The following is a 16,498-nucleotide window of genomic DNA, read 5'->3' as shown; positions in this document are numbered from 1 at the left end:
ATTTGTAATTTTTCAACTGGATCGCTAAAATTAAGGAACTTTGCAATGATGTTCTAATTTTACTCACTTTGATATACTTTTGACATGTTAAAAAAAAGACAAGCTAATAATGTCCTATATTACTCTATACTTAAACTGTATAAATATATAGTTTGACAAATAAATACATTTTAAGAAGTCAAGGAGAATGACCAATCCCAGCCACTAAACCTCCCGTTTAATAATTATCCTCAAGATGGAGCCAACCGTTCACCGTCTAGTCATCACCCCTGTTTCGCCATGCGGGGGCGCTACGTGCCGAAAAGCTCCGCACCTCTGAGCAGAAGAAGAAGTCCTCCACCACGACTTTGACGTTTAGCCGAAGCGGCCGTTTTGACCTTCCAGCTGCAGCGAGACAAACTGAAAAGTGAGTAAATGTTTGCATCTAGTCTTCTGAAAGATTATGCCGAGGACCGTAGAACATTTGTTGTCTCGGTGTGCTGATTTCAAGCGAAAAGACTCGCTTCCGTGTTTGAATGGACTGCTCTTTCAGCTACATGTAGCTGCTAGCTTAGCTTAATGCTAAAGCTTGGGTTAAGCAGTGCAGAGTTGATTCATTAGCGGGTCTATTTTTTTTTTTTTTTTATAAAATTGAGATATGACTGTCTCATTATTCGCTTGTCTGCTTTTAAGTATTAATGAGACAGAATATCGTGCGCTTAAAGCTGAGTAGAAGATGGAATATTGTCTGCAGCGTTTGGTTGCTTCAGGGTTAGCGCATAAAAACAAAGGTTGAAAATAAAACTGTAGTCCTTTCAGACCCACAAGGTCATAAACGAGCTGAATCACTTACAAAACGAATCATCTTTTATCCTAACCTGGCGACATGGTGGTCAACTGATTAACCAATTTTATTTAAAATATAATATTTGGTCTTAAGTATTTAATCAGGAAAACAAAGTGACAAAATATTACAAGCTGAGTTTTAGGAGTCATGAGAGCCAATATTTTTACAACCTTGAATCGTTTTTTGTTTTGTTTTTTTATCAGTTTGGGCTTCAGCCTTGCCTGAACAGAAGATGTTTAATCTGAGGTTTATGGTCACCTAGCTCAATACAGTATTTTGTGTTTGTTTGTTTTGCCACAGATGGTTGGAAGCGCCTTTTCAAGATGGTGGACAAAGTTGGGCCCTTACTACACTAAGGCATACCCAGAAATGTGGGTTGGGGTTGCCCTCACGGCAGTCCTCTATTTCAAGATTTCCTATGGTGGTAAGTTGGAGAACTAGAGCTATTAAGATAAACTTGATTTCAATTAGGACTTGGATTTCAAAGAGAATTTTTGAAACACCATTTATTACAGACTATGGAAGCTAGAAGCTTCCATAGTCTGTAATAAATCAGTTTCCCATGGTTTTTATTCAAGTATATGTTCAACATTTCGCTCCCTGTGCCTAATGTTTCAGAAATGGTTATCAACGTGATTAACATACCTTTATTTTTTTCTGTATTCCAGGCAAGAAGGCAGTGAAGCCAAGTAAGTTGATTTAAATTTAGAGTTTCTGATATGATTTGATTCAAGCAATATATGTGAGTGCAGGTTTTGCTATAGATTACTTTAATAACTCCACATGTCCAAGCATAAAATGATTTCCGGTTTTAATTTATAAAATGAGGAGTTTCCTGCAAATGAATGATTAAACTCCTAAAAGCATCTTTGTTTGGACGTTCTGTGGTCCAGCGGTTAGAGCAAAAGGCTCCATCTATTCAACAAAATAGGTCTTTGCCATCCAGCCCAGCCTGGTCTAACCAGGGAGACCTAGACTCTACCTCCCTATATGTACAAATAAGAATTTAAGAAAAATTATGGCTGCGCAATGTTAATAGAACAGGCAGTAATTTTACTGAAAATTGCGATAACGATTTGGCGTGAATGAACCAACAGTGTCAAATGGCCGTGGTTGTTTTATTGGGGAAAAAAAAAATCTTGGTTATAGTTTCTTGATGACTTAAAAAACGGTAATGTATCTTTACCTTCTAAAACGTTCTTATAGTGCATTAAACAACTCGTAACCAGATAGATTACAGGCACAGAGTCCTAATATTTGCTCTGAACATTAAGTTGTGACACTTAAACTACACTCACCTAACTGTTCTTGGACATTGCAATATTGCAGAAGTTAATGTTAATAATGACTCATTCACCATGTTGTGTAGCTTTGGCATTTGTGTTCTTATAACTAGCATACAGGTAAGACCTGAGTTATTTCTGAGGAACTTCCTGCATACTTTGCCTGAGTACACATATTATGTGGATTACATTAAAAAAAGTACATTTAAAATGAACTAGTACGGTACTTTACCTTGTTAGTTAACCCTTAAGTCGAGTTTTTATGCAATCACTCCCATTTGTCAGTAAGGGGAGAAAAAAAAAAAGGATCAGGCTAAAGAAAACTGCTGATTTCTGGATTTTAGGATACTTAAGCCTGAAATGTTTCTATCAACTATATTTTTGAGTTTTTAATTTTTGAAGTGCTTGTATGTTTTGACTCCACTAACCTAACATTGGGCAAATAAAACTGCTAATAATTTCCATAGAGTATTTCTTTCGATCTGTTATAGAAATGTTGGTGCTTCAGTAAATTACATTATTGTTTTTGGTTTAATGCTAGATTTATCTCATTGATTACATGCACATTTTTTTTACTGGCTAATGTGAAATTAATAATTTCTTTTTTTTCCCCCCACTTTTTGCAGGCCCTGAACACTGAATGCGCAACCATGCCGAACACCTGTTCACCTGTTAATATAATGCCCCTCTCACCAATCCTGAAGTCCTGCTTCATATTGGGATTTTTGTTAATATGGATCAAATAAAATTAATACCCCCAACTTATTGGGTTATTCTGTTGACTTATTTTTCCAGAGTAGCTGTTAACTACTCTACTTTGCACTGGTGACTGTTTATAGGAAGGGTTGTTCAGATATTGTTTTCAGTTGCTGTAAATTGTACAAAGCAAACGTGTTTCACATGGTAGGATCAACTAATTACTGCTTTTTCCTAGATAATGGAAACATCTTCCCCAGACTAACTGGATTCCACACAGAGACCAACAATGCGAGTGGGAAATGATGTTACTTCTATACATTTAAGTATTTAGAGCTGACATGATTTTAGTTGGTTGTGGTCGTCTTAGTTCTGCACTTGTTTTAGTGTTTGGTCCATTTAGGGAATGAGTGAGCTATTTATAGCCTATCACACAATGGGTTTAGATTTTAACTAATTGAACTGGGAATATGGCTCAGTATTGCCCATTTGTTGCTGAGTGGGTGGTTTATGTGGTTACTGATTCCAGGGGACATGGTTGTATTTTTAAATTTTTTGTGCTGCTTGGCGGGGGGGATCACACGTGACGACCTTGATCTTTTTAACCTATTTTCCTGCATTTATTGACGATGATGGATAAAACATTTAACTTGGTTACATAATTCTGCTGAGGTCCTTAGTCTGCATTACAGCACCATGGATTTAGCTTCACAACTGCCTCATTGGCAAAGATCAATGGCCAATAAACAGCTGCCTGTACACTTTGGTTCTGAGAACAAAGTGCTGTGAGCAGTCCTGCTTGGGGCCACTGAACCAGAGCTGGGCAACTAGATGAGGTCTATGCAAGCTTGTGAAAACAATGCCATCATGTGGAATTAATTATCGTACACCTACATAACCAATGCATATAGTAATAGATGGCAAAGAACATACAATTATGTCTTCAGTGTTTTTGGAAAGTTGCTCCTTAGAAGCTAAGACGAAAACATTTGAGGGACGAAGTCTGGAATATTCAGGTCCCGTGCATAAATACTTAGAGCCATGTTTGGTGGCAAGTGTCTGAGGAATATTACACAACTTTGCTTGATTTTTTTTTTTTTTTTTTTTTTTTTTTTACCCCCCAATTCCCAGTCAGGCAATGCATGTTGTCGCTACTGCCAGCTTATGGAAAAAAAAGAGGTTGGGACACTGCAACAGCTGCGAGATGACTTTTTAAAAGCTTAGTAAATGTACATTATGAATATGCAGTGCCTAGACCAAACTGGGCTTTATGATGGAGTGGCCAGAAAAGTAGCCATTATTTAATGTGTAAAAATAAAGAGTGGGAAGGAGATTCACCTACCAGCAGGACAATGATGCTGAAGCATATACTGCTAAAGCAACACTAGTGGTTTTTTGGAAAGCATTTAAATGTGTAGGAATGGCCTCGTCCTTGCTTGGACCTTAATCTAACTGAGAATCTATGAAAGATTGCTGGTCAAAAGCAAAAACCGTTCCAGCAAGAAGGAGCAGTTTTGCATTGAGCAATGAGCAAAAATCCCAATGGCCAGACGTGGAAGGCTCATAGATGGTTATCCAAAGCCACTTGCAGCTGGAATTGCCATATTAGGCGACCCTACAAAGTGCTAACTTTCTGCACGTTGACGTTTTCTGTTATTTTGTCTTATTTCTTGATTGCTTTACAATAAACGAAAGTTCAAATTTGTGTGCATGTTCTGCTAAAAAAAAAAAAACCTGCTAAAATCATTTCCATAAGGAGTATTTTCTTTTGATAACTAGGCTCTGTTAAAGGTGGTTGAGCATAGTAAATATTGATGGATCAGTAATTAAGCCAGGTTTAGCTCATTGATTACTTGCATATTTATTATTTCTGGCTAATAAATTGAAATTAATCATTTACCGTAATCTTTTTCTTCACTTTTGCACGCTTCTTTGTATATGTTCTGTTGATGAAATGGTCTACAGCACCTTCTGCAACCTGTGGCTCTTTGGACCTTCCACAGTGGCTCTTAATAACATTGGCTACAAATTATATTTTATTATGGTATTTAAATGTAATAATGATAATAAATGCAGGTTTTAGCAGGGTTTTTTTTCTTGGAATAATTGCCTTTAATTTTAACAACAGAATGATGCTAAAAGTGCCAGTAGTATTTAATTTTAAATCAATATTTTTTCATTATGTCGGAAACTATGATTCTTTTTACATCATTATCCAGAAATATCAACATTCCACCCATCCTCTTAAAAGGGCCTTTCTTTAATGATAACACATTCCCTACAGTAAATCTTTATCAAAAATTATAACTTGTCTTTTTTCAAAAAGCCAGGCAACATTTGCGGCTCTGAACGAGTTTAATTCAAGTGGAGTGTCGGCAAAATGGGTCTTTAGACTGTAAAAGTTGCAGGCCCCTGTTCTACAGGGAACTAAACCAGGAAGTTACAAGTCTAGCGCCCCTAGTGGCTGAAGGTTACACGGCGCAAATCACCATTTTGGGTTAAATATGTTAATGAGATTCAAGAAGCTTAATTTGTCAACGCGTGTTACGGTGGTAAAAGTCCTGTCAGGATATAGTCCAGCGTAGGGTACACACAACAATAAATAAACAGTACAGGTAATATGGCAATCAATGTGTACACCCCCCCTCCCCCCCCACATCAGAGCATGCAAAAGATTAAAAAGGTTTGTCAAGAGTCCGAGGGCTCTGATATCAGGCAGTTATATCTGATATAACTGGAGTTTACCTGATATAAAACATGCCATTTGCTGAAAGAACAACCCACTCAGAGCAGTATTTAAGCTACAACTATACACAAAATATATACATTTTGCATTTAAGATGACAATCCTTTTTTCTTTTTTTTTGTTGTAAATAAACCCTATGTAGAACGTCTCATGGGGCAAAGCTTTAGTTTTGGCTAAGTTAAATTGTCTACTGTTGGTATGAGGTATAGTATAGGTGAATTAATTTACTCAGAGTATCTCTTTTTAGCATAATCATGAAAAAAAAAGATTAATCAATTCTTAAATGCTCTGTAGCTGCAGCCCTAAATTAAAAAAAAAAAAATATTTACCTTATCAAAGCCTACCTCTTCTCTCTTCTTTAAATAAACATACATTGTATTGTATAGCATATAGTATGTATGCTATGCATACTTATACATACGGCTTCCTTTATTCTTATCTTTATTTTCTCTAAAGTCTATATTGTACAACGTAAGCACTTGGAACCAAAGTGGATTTCCTTGTTTGTGCACACAGCATTGCCCAATAAGCTTATTCTAACCCTCCCAGGGCTGCAAGTTATTACTTTATGCTGTTATCTTTTCACCCTGGCATTGTGTTATTAATCACATATCTGCATGCTTCTGCGGAGCAAAGCGCGGGAACCCATAACCCTGTCACTGGACGATGTGCAGCAATGGTTGCCTCTCTAAGGCCATTGCTGTTGTCTTTCCATCCTGACATGTAGACCCCGCATAAACCGCTTTCGCCTTTGTGCGCTGACGAGATTTGGGGGCGCCATCTTGGGGCGGTCGACAGCTCTACTCAGTGTAATGTGTTGACAAGGCGCAGAATCAATTTTAATCAACTATAAATCGCTGAATATTGAACTAATTTTCTGTTCTTTTTTTTTTTTTTTGCTGAAAATTTAAAACTTTAGCTATTATAACAAATTGTTCGGTGCATTATTATATTCTTAATGGGGTTAAAAGTAATATTCCGATAGGATGTATGCTGCCAAACATTGCCACTCGTACATTTTTTATAATTTTTTTATTACTATATACACAAACACATTTATACATACACACACACACATATATATAAATATATATATAAATATATATATATAGATAGATCAGTGGGGGTGCGCATCTAAACAATTTTGGGAACCCCTGAGTTAGAGCATAGTTCGGGGAGTCAGAATTGTCCCTTCATAAAAATAAAAAAAATAAATAGTTGTCTTGTGCCTCTAGGTAAATGTATCAAGACTTGAGCTTTCATCTTCTTTTGAAGGGGTGTTCGTAATTAGTCTCTCCAGTTTTGAGTTGAATTTGCTGTCCATGTAAAGAACACTATAAGGCTTTGCTGGAAATACATTTACTGTTAATTAAATATAGGTTTTGTAACCCCCTCAAAATGTCTAGCATTTTTTCAGATAGAATTTTCTAAAACTACCATGATACAAGACCTCACTGTAAATGTTAAAATCTAGAGGAACATGGTTGGAAACATGGCTGCAAACAAATCTGTTCAGTCTGAGCCAAGTTCCTTTTCCTATAAAGTTAATTTGGAGTATCTGGATAAATTACCTTCAAATGCTTCCAGAGAAATGCCCTGACAAACTAGCAGCTCCCTCATCTAAAAAGGAGCCTTTAAGTCCATCAGAAACTGATATTATTTTCTTGCCGCAGGCTGAAAATCATGTTATTAAATTTAAGTATTGGGTCAATAAAAAGTAGATGGCGTTAGAACCCTTTAGTATGAATTGTAGCTACACACCTGTGACTGGCGGGAACAATAATCCAGCATAGCAGCAAGTTAGAAATCTTTATTTAATACTTATGAACCCACCAGAAAAAGCAGTAACTGTTAAAAAGGAACAGCTGCATTTTACTGCTAGTCAGTGTAACCCATAAAACCATATGGACTGTCTGAGACAGAAACTTACTAAATCTCAAGATGGACCAACTTGTCACAGTAAAAGAAAAGAGTGACCACGGTAGTAGCTTTAAAGGAAGAGAACGGTCAATGTAAGCCGGACTGGAGTTACAACTTTTTTCCAGTCCCACTGAAAAATTAAGAAACTATAATAATATAAACACAAAAAGGACTTGAACAAAGCAATGACTTGTGGAAGCAGCCTCAACTAGAAGGATCATTTTAAAATGATGTAGGAACCAAAGAAAAACCTTGTAGGTAAAAACTCCTATAAAGCAAAACATTCAAGCTGCTCCAAGTGTCAGTTTTAATATTTAACATGTTTTCAACAAAGCCTGAGAAAAACCTTAAAACTTTCAAAACCAGTAGAACTGTCGCTATCCATTACACTTGTCAGTGTTTTGAAACTTGGATTAAAGCAAGAAAAGCCGACATGTGCTTATTGGCTACGCCTAAACAAAGACGCTGCTTAGGCCATGTCTTCGTCACCCTCTTCTTCAAACTCTCCCTCTTCTTCTGCGGTGGCCTCCTGATACTGCTGGTACTCGGACACCAGGTCGTTCATGTTGCTCTCAGCCTCGGTGAACTCCATCTCGTCCATGCCCTCGCCGGTGTACCTGTGACAACACAACTTTAGGATCCACACAACGCCCCGGCACACCGACGTGGCTCGCTGTGCTCCGCTCACCAGTGGAGAAAAGCTTTGCGGCGGAACATGGCGGTGAACTGCTCAGAGATGCGCTTGAACAGCTCCTGAATGGCTGTGCTGTTTCCAATGAAAGTGGCGGCCATCTTGAGGCCACGCGGTGGGATGTCACAGACCGCCGTCTTCACGTTGTTCGGGATCCACTCGACGAAGTAGCTGCTGTTCTTGTTCTGCACGTTCAGCATCTGCTCGTCCACTTCTTTCATTGACATGCGGCCTCGGAAGATGGCGGCTACTGTGAGGTAGCGCCCGTGGCGTGGATCGCAAGCCGCCATCATGTTTTTGGCATCAAACATCTGCATGGTGAGTTCAGGAACTGTCAGAGCCCTTGAAAAGACAGACATTCAGATGAAATTAAGATTTTTTTTCAGCACGTGTTAGCAAGATCAAAAAAGGTGGATTTGAGAGCCGCCTCTACCTGTACTGCTGGCTGCCTCGGCTCGTCAGCGGGGCAAAGCCTGGCATGAAGAAGTGCAATCTGGGGAACGGCACCATGTTGACGGCCAGTTTCCTCAGATCGGCGTTGAGCTGACCAGGGAAGCGCAAACAGGTGGTTACGCCGCTCATGGTGGCTGAGACCAGGTGGTTCAGATCACCGTAGGTGGGTGTGGTCAGCTTTAATGTACGGAAGCAGATGTCGTACAGAGCCTCGTTGTCGATGCAGAAGGTCTCGTCGGTGTTCTCGACCAGCTGGTGGACAGAGAGGGTGGCATTATAGGGCTCCACCACAGTGTCCGACACCTGTTAGGGGGAAAACAGGAAAACAAAGGAAACCGTGACTATGGAACCTAGTTTAACATTAGGAGGAAGCAGCTATTAGGCCCAGCATTATATCTGAACCTATGATATAAACCTTAGGTGAAGGCACAACGCTAAAAGTGTTCATGATGCGGTCTGGGTACTCCTCTCGGATCTTGCTGATCAGGAGCGTGCCCATGCCGGAGCCTGTGCCTCCTCCGAGGGAATGGGTGAGCTGGAAACCCTGCAGACAGTCGCAGCTCTCAGCCTCCTTTCTCACCACATCCAGAACCGAGTCCACTAGCTCAGCTCCTTCGGTGTAGTGGCCTTTAGCCCAGTTGTTACCAGCACCACTCTGGCCTGTTGCACAAAATACCAAAAAGAAAAGTCAGCTTACTTTACAACAAATCACAAAGAGTTCATTGAGAAGACAGTTTAAGGGGCTTCCATGACTAGTAGTTTTAATTAATGACATCTGTACAGATTTGCATCAGTTTTCCACATTTTGTAATTTGGGATATATTCTTTCAAACAAATGTAATGGTTATAGTAGCCCTTAGTTGCGGTCTATTGGTGGGTTGTATGTGTAAATCAACAGCATGTCTGCACGTTAATGTAAAGGTTTTATCCAGCATGGCCTATCAGCCTAACTTCTTCCTGTCTTAATCAAATCTGTTTAGATTTCCTTACATTTTAAATAAATAGCTTTAAAGAAACATTTTCATTGCATGCATAAATGAAATAAGACTCCTTTGTTTCCAGTTCAGATGCCTCGTGTTTAACAAACTGCACTGCCTGGAAACATTGTATGTGGGAAAAGTTGAGGAATTCATAGTTGCATTAATGTTTCGGTTTTGTGTAGCCGCCCTATATTGTGATTTGCCTTTCTTATTCAAAATAAAATGCTTACAGTAATATACTCACCAAACACAAAATTGTCAGGTCTAAACACCTGCCCAAACGGACCAGACCTCACAGAGTCCATAGTGCCCGGCTCCAAGTCCACCAGCACAGCACGGGGGACATACTTTCCACCTAGGATTAGTGGAGGAGTACATAACATAAAAATGGCCTTGTCTTTTTGACAAGAGAGTTGGACAGGAGTGTTTATTTTAAAAATAAAAAAATCTAGAAAGTTTCTGGGGGTACAAAGAAAAAATATTAAAATTAAAATCTATGCAGATATTAATTCTAAACGGTTTGCGGGACAAGAATCACGTACCATTTTCCCCATCAACTGTAATTACAAAAAAAGGCCAACCAAGTCAACATCGAGGAGAAAACCGTTAGTAACTGGTAGGCAAAGGCATGGTTCTAGGTCGTCATGGTAACGGTTCCTTAGTAGCCGTTGAATTCAAACTAGAGAATGCGAAGGCCCTCTGGTGAGCGGTAACGGTACAAAAACCTTTCCAGGAGATATTAAGTCACTTCGAGCTCCACTAAATTTCAGCGCATTAAAACAACGTCGAAACAAACCTGACGCCTCGTTGTAGTATACGTTGATCCGGTCCAGCTGCAGGTCACTGTCTCCATGGTATGTCCCGGTTGGGTCAATGCCGTGTTCGTCACTGATCACCTCCCAGAACTAAAAACGCAGAAAGAAAAAAAAAAAACGATTCAAATAATAATTTGAGCTGCCAGACTTACCAAAGGTAACATAAACCAACGGCTATCGTTAACTCTTTAGTTAACGGCTACATTAGCTTTTTCTGTTTAGCTAGCTAACGGTAGTTTAACAGCCCGCACAAACTAAATATAACTTTTCACACGGCGTCCCAACGAATTTAACCTTCACTTTTACACATAAGCTTTTTCTAACCTTCGCTCCAATCTGGTTGCCGCATTGGCCAGCCTGCAGATGAACAATTTCTCTCATTTTTATCCAAGTAAAGGCTTTCAGGTCGTTCCACGAACTGTCGATGTTGCGCTTTCTCTGCTACCAGGTCTCCCGCAAACGGACAGGGCGGGGACGTTGACCAACGGTTGCCATATAGTACTCGCAACGCGATTGGATAAACAGGATTTCAGTCAACCCAGAAACGGCTTCTGATTGGTCAGTGTAACTTGGCTTCAAAACATTGATTGGAACGCGGGCGAAGGGGGAGGGGGGAGTGGCACGAGCACCCGGTCACCTTGGTAACCAAAATTATACATTTAACAAGCTCGTTCGTGTTTTTTCTTGAGTAGTTTCCAGCAAAACGTGTTTAAAAACCATTTTCAATGGTGATTATTTGTTATTTTTTGAAAAAAAAAAAAAAAAAATTGATATAGTGCTTGAATATTTAAAAAATCTGTAAACAATTTCTGTGTATTTGCATGTTTTTGATTCTTTGTTATTCCCATAATACCTTAATATATTATTTTATTTTTTTAAATAAACAACAAATATCAAATATGTCTATGGCACGATCCATTCCATCAGCTCATTTGCGCATGCGTGAACATAACTTCCGAGAAGGCAATATTTCGTCTTTCTGACTTTTGTATTCTTTGTCTTTTTTTCGGGGCGGGGTTTCTTTTTGTATATCTTTGTATTTTCGTAAATATTCCCATAATACGTTCATAATTTTATTTTTTTAAATAAACAACGAATATCAAATATGTCTATGGCACGATCCATTCCATCAGCTCATTTGCGCATGCTAGAACATCTTTTTGTATTGTATTTTCATAAATATTACATATTCTACAAGTGAAAAAACAGAAATACATAAAAAATAGCAATGATGTTTCTTTTCTTTTTTTAATAGCAAAAATGTTTCCCAGTTGTGGTTAGGGAAATAAATAAATAACACAATTTCTTAAAGTACATAAAAAAAACCCAGCTATAAACACATATAGGAGTATAGAAATGTATTTGATTTCGAATATTCCTCAGTTTTTTTAATCATGTATTTGTGTATTTTGTACTTAATAAATGTATTGTAATAATGTATGCCTTGCCTTTGTTATGTGTTCTACCCCTGTTTGTTTTTCTGTAAAAAAAAATAAACAATGTGGCTACTATAATTGCGAGGTATTCTCTTGGTTATGATGTGTCCACCAGAAGGTGCTAAAATCTAAATTGATAATCTTAATCTAATAAAACAAATTTTTAGCACAAGATTATTTGTGTTCAAGTTAACTATAATTCTATAGTAATGTAGAAATATATATGTCAGTGTTATATATATATATATATATATATATATATATATATATATATATATATATATATATATATATATATATCAGTGGGGGTGCGCATCTAAACAATTTTGGGAGCCCCTGAGTTAGAGCATAGTTTGTGGAGTTAGAATTGTCCCTTCATAAAAATAAAAAAAAGAAATAGTTGTCTTGTGCCTCTAGGTAAATGTATCAAGACTTGAGCTTTCATCTTCTTTTGAAGGGGTGTTCGTAATTAGTCTCTCCAGTTTTGTGTTGAATTTGCTGTCCATGTAAAGAACACTATAAGGCTTTGCTGGAAATACATTTACTGTTAATTAAATATAGGTTTTGTAACCCCCTCAAAATGTCTAGCATTTTTTCAGATAGAATTTTCGAAAACTACCATGATACAAGACCTCACTATAAATGTTAAAATCTAGAGGAACATGGTTGGATACATGGCTGCAAACAAATCTGTTCAGTCTGAGCCAAGTTCCTTTTCCTATAAAGTTAATTTGGAGTATCTGGATAAATTACCTTCAAATGCTTCCAGAGAAATACCCTGACAAACTAGCAGCTCCCTCATCTAAAAAGGAGCCTTTAAGTCCATCAGAAACTGATATTATTTTCTTGCCGCAGGCTGAAAATCATGTTATTAAATTTAAGTATTGGGTCAATAAAAAGTAGATGGCGTTAGAACCCTTTAGTATGAATTGTAGCTACACACCTGTGACTGGCGGGAACAATAATCCAGCATAGCAGCAAGTTAGAAATCTTTATTTAATACTTATGAACCCACCAGAAAAAGCAGTAACTGTTAAAAAGGAACAGCTGCATTTTACTGCTAGTCAGTGTAACCCATAAAACCATCTGGACTGTCTGAGACAGAAACTTACTAAATCTCAAGATGGACCAACTTGTCACAGTAAAAGAAAAAAGTGACCACGGTAGTAGCTTTAAAGGAAGAGAACGGTCAATGTAAGCCGGACTGGAGTTACAACTTTTTTCCAGTCCCACTGAAAAATTAAGAAACTATAATAATATAAACACAAAAAGGACTTGAACAAAGCAATGACTTGTGGAAGCAGCCTCAACTAGAAGGATCATTTTAAAATGATGTAGGAACCAAAGAAAAACCTTGTAGGTAAAAACTCCTATAAAGCAAAACATTCAAGCTGCTCCAAGTGTCAGTTTTAATATTTAACATGTTTTCAACAAAGCCTGAGAAAAACCTTAAAACTTTCAAAACCAGTAGAACTGTCGCTATCCATTACACTTGTCAGTGTTTTGAAATTTGGATTAAAGCAAGAAAAGCCGACATCTGCTTATTGGCTACGCCTAAACAAAGACGCTGCTTAGGCCATGTCTTCGTCACCCTCTTCTTCAAACTCTCCCTCTTCTTCTGCGGTGGCCTCCTGATACTGCTGGTACTCGGACACCAGGTCGTTCATGTTGCTCTCAGCCTCGGTGAACTCCATCTCGTCCATGCCCTCGCCGGTGTACCTGTGACGACACAACTTTAGGATCCGCACAACGCCCCAGCACACCGACGTGGCTCGCTGTGCTCTGCTCACCAGTGGAGAAAAGCTTTGCGGCGGAACATGGCGGTGAACTGCTCAGAGATGCGCTTGAACAGCTCCTGAATGGCTGTGCTGTTTCCAATGAAAGTGGCGGCCATCTTGAGGCCACGCGGCGGGATGTCACAGACCGCCGTCTTCACGTTGTTCGGGATCCACTCGACGAAGTAGCTGCTGTTCTTGTTCTGCACGTTCAGCATCTGCTCGTCCACTTCTTTCATTGACATCCGGCCTCGGAAGATGGCGGCTACTGTGAGGTAGCGCCCGTGGCGTGGATCGCAAGCCGCCATCATGTTTTTGGCATCAAACATCTGCATGGTGAGTTCAGGAACTGTCAGAGCCCTTGAAAAGACAGACATTCAGATGAAATTAAGATTTTTTTTTCAGCACGTGTTAACAAGATCAAAAAGGTGGATTTGAGAGCCGCCTCTACCTGTACTGCTGGCTGCCTCGGCTCGTCAGCGGGGCAAAGCCTGGCATGAAGAAGTGCAGTCTGGGGAACGGCACCATGTTGACGGCCAGTTTCCTCAGATCGGCGTTGAGCTGACCAGGGAAGCGCAAACAGGTGGTTACGCCGCTCATGGTGGCTGAGACCAGGTGGTTTAGATCACCGTAGGTGGGTGTGGTCAGCTTTAATGTACGGAAGCAGATGTCGTACAGAGCCTCGTTGTCGATGCAGAAGGTCTCGTCGGTGTTCTCGACCAGCTGGTGGACAGAGAGGGTGGCATTATAGGGCTCCACCACAGTGTCCGACACCTGCCAGGGGGAAAACAAAGGAAACCATGACTATGGAACCTAGTTTAACATTAGGAGGAAGCAGCTATTAGGCCCAACATTATATCTGAACATATTTGATTGCATGATATAAACCTTAGGTGAAGGTACAACGCTAAAAGTGTTCATGATGCGGTCTGGGTACTCCTCTCGGATCTTGCTGATCAGGAGCGTGCCCATGCCGGAGCCTGTGCCTCCTCCGAGGGAATGGGTGAGCTGGAAACCCTGCAGACAGTCGCAGCTCTCGGCCTCCTTTCTCACCACATCCAGAACCGAGTCCACTAGCTCAGCTCCTTCGGTGTAGTGGCCTTTAGCCCAGTTGTTACCAGCACCACTCTGGCCTGTTGCACAAAATACCAAAAAGAAAAGTCAGCTTACTTTACAACAAATCACAAAGAGTTCATTGAGAAGACGGTTTAAAGGGCTTCCATGACTAGTAGTTTTCAGTTTTCCACATTTCGTAATTTGGGATATATTCTTTCAAACAAATGTAATGGTTATAGTAGCCCTTAGTTGCGGTCTACTGGTGGGTTGTATGTGTAAATCAACAGCATGTCTGCACGTTAATGTAAAGGTTTTATCCAGCATGGCCTATCAGCCTAACTTCTTCCTGTCTTAATCAAATCTGTTTAGATTTCCTTACATTTTAAATAAATAGCTTTAAAGAAACATTTTCATTGCATGCATAAATGAAATAAGACTCCTTTGTTTCCAGTTCAGATGCCTAGTGCTTAACAAACTGCACTGCCTGGAAACATTGTATGTGGGAAAGGTTGAGGAATTCATAGTTGCATTAATGTTTCGGTTTTGTGTAGCCGCCCTATATTGTGATTTGCCTTTCTTATTCAAAATAAAATGCTTACAGTAATATACTCACCAAAAACAAAATTGTCAGGTCTAAACACCTGCCCAAACGGACCAGACCTCACAGAGTCCATAGTGCCCGGCTCCAAGTCCACCAGCACAGCACGGGGGACATACTTTCCACCTAGGATTAGTGGAGGAGTACATAACATAAAAATGGCCTTGTCTTTTTGACAAGAGAGTTGGACAGGAGTGTTTATTTTAAAAATAAAAAAATCTAGAAAGTTTCTGGGGGTACAAAGAAAAAAATATTAAAATTAAAATCTATGCAGATATTAATTCTAAACGGTTTGCGGGACAAGAATCACGTACCATTTTCCCCATCAACTGTAATTACAAAAAAAGGCCAACCAAGTCAACATCGAGGAGAAGACCGTTAGCAACTGGTAGGCAAAGGCATGGTTCTAGGTCGTCATGGTAACGGTTCCTTAGTAGCCGTTGCTAGAGTAGCCAAACTAGAGAATGCGAAGGCCCTCTGGCGGGCGGTAACGGTACAAAAACTTTTCCAGGAGATATTAAGTCACTTCGAGCTCCACTAAATTTCAGCGCATTAAAACAACGTCGAAACAAACCTGACGCCTCGTTGTAGTATACGTTGATCCGGTCCAGCTGCAGGTCACTGTCTCCATGGTATGTCCCGGTTGGGTCAATGCCGTGTTCGTCACTGATCACCTCCCAGAACTAAAAACGCAGAAAGAAAAAAAAAAACGATTCAAATAATAATTTGAGCTGCCAGACTTACCAAAGGTAACATAAACCAACGGCTATCGTTAACTCTTTAGTTAACGGCTACATTAGCTTTTTCTGTTAATCTAGCTAACGGTAGTTTAACAGCCCGCACAAACTAAATATAACTTTTCACACGGCGTCCCAACGAATTTAACCTTCACTTTTACACATAAGTATTTTCTAACCTTCGCTCCAATCTGGTTGCCGCATTGGCCAGCCTGAAGGTGAACTATTTCTCTCATTTTTATCCAAGTAAATGCTTTTCGGGTCGTTCCACGAAGTGTCGATGTTGCGCTTTCTCTGCTACCAGATCTCCCGCAAACGGACAGGGCGGGGACGTTGACCAACGGTTGCCATATGGTACTCGCAACGCGATTGGATAAACAGGATTTCAGTCAACCCAGAAACGGCTTCTGATTGGTCAGTGTAACTTGGCTTCAAAACATTGATTGGAACGCGGGCGATGGGGGGGCACGAGCACCCGGTCACCTT

General features: G+C 39.7%; 3 protein-coding genes across 3 annotated transcripts; 1 reads left to right on the top strand and 2 right to left on the bottom strand.

The window, feature by feature from the left end:
* Positions 1–266: 266 nt before the first annotated feature.
* Positions 267–2,874, top strand: atp5mpl (ATP synthase membrane subunit 6.8PL). Its single transcript, XM_021323206.2, has 4 exons — positions 267–406; positions 1,127–1,250; positions 1,495–1,515; positions 2,736–2,874. Exons 2-4 carry the CDS (start codon positions 1,127–1,129, stop codon positions 2,747–2,749), a joined length of 159 nt encoding a protein of 52 aa, XP_021178881.1. The 5' UTR covers positions 267–406; the 3' UTR covers positions 2,750–2,874.
* Positions 2,875–7,592: 4,718 nt separating this feature from the next.
* On the bottom strand, positions 7,593–10,857 carry LOC118566132 (tubulin beta-4B chain-like). The gene is made up of 7 exons (XM_036147226.1): positions 10,735–10,857; positions 10,392–10,500; positions 9,840–9,950; positions 9,031–9,275; positions 8,596–8,918; positions 8,160–8,504; positions 7,593–8,088 (listed from the first exon to the last, which is right to left on the bottom strand). Exons 1-7 carry the CDS (start codon positions 10,789–10,791, stop codon positions 7,941–7,943), a joined length of 1,338 nt encoding a protein of 445 aa, XP_036003119.1. The 5' UTR covers positions 10,792–10,857; the 3' UTR covers positions 7,593–7,940.
* A 2,212-nt stretch (positions 10,858–13,069) lies between these two features.
* LOC118566130 (tubulin beta-4B chain-like) lies at positions 13,070–16,335 on the bottom strand. Its single transcript, XM_036147225.1, has 7 exons — positions 16,192–16,335; positions 15,850–15,958; positions 15,291–15,401; positions 14,510–14,754; positions 14,073–14,395; positions 13,637–13,981; positions 13,070–13,565 (listed from the first exon to the last, which is right to left on the bottom strand). The coding sequence occupies exons 1-7, from the start codon at positions 16,246–16,248 to the stop codon at positions 13,418–13,420; spliced, it is 1,338 nt and encodes a 445-aa protein (XP_036003118.1). The 5' UTR covers positions 16,249–16,335; the 3' UTR covers positions 13,070–13,417.
* Positions 16,336–16,498: the final 163 nt, after the last annotated feature.

The sequence above is a fragment of the Fundulus heteroclitus genome, chromosome 15 (genome assembly GCF_011125445.2).
Source record: "Fundulus heteroclitus isolate FHET01 chromosome 15, MU-UCD_Fhet_4.1, whole genome shotgun sequence".
NCBI lineage: Eukaryota > Metazoa > Chordata > Actinopteri > Cyprinodontiformes > Fundulidae > Fundulus > Fundulus heteroclitus.
The sequence above is the reverse complement of the archived record's forward strand: the minus strand, read 5'-3'. Positions and strand labels throughout refer to the sequence as shown.

Excerpts from the sequence above, each read along its gene's own strand:
- atp5mpl (XM_021323206.2), top strand. The coding sequence starts at position 1,127 with ATGGTTGGAAGCGCCTTTTCAAGATGGTGGACAAAGTTGGGCCCTTAC. Across the intron at positions 1,251-1,494 it reads TTTCAAGATTTCCTATGGTG|GCAAGAAGGCAGTGAAGCCA; the intron begins GTAAGTTGGAGA and ends TCTGTATTCCAG.
- LOC118566132 (XM_036147226.1), bottom strand. The coding sequence starts at position 10,791 with ATGAGAGAAATTGTTCATCTGCAGGCTGGCCAATGCGGCAACCAGATT. Across the intron at positions 10,501-10,734 it reads GCAACCAGATTGGAGCGAAG|TTCTGGGAGGTGATCAGTGA; the intron begins GTTAGAAAAAGC and ends CTGCGTTTTTAG. Across the intron at positions 8,919-9,030 it reads GCGTTGTGCCTTCACCTAAG|GTGTCGGACACTGTGGTGGA; the intron begins GTTTATATCATA and ends TCCCCCTAACAG.
- LOC118566130 (XM_036147225.1), bottom strand. The coding sequence starts at position 16,248 with ATGAGAGAAATAGTTCACCTTCAGGCTGGCCAATGCGGCAACCAGATT. Across the intron at positions 13,982-14,072 it reads CGAGGCAGCCAGCAGTACAG|GGCTCTGACAGTTCCTGAAC; the intron begins GTAGAGGCGGCT and ends TGTCTTTTCAAG. Across the intron at positions 13,566-13,636 it reads CGCAAAGCTTTTCTCCACTG|GTACACCGGCGAGGGCATGG; the intron begins GTGAGCAGAGCA and ends GTGTCGTCACAG.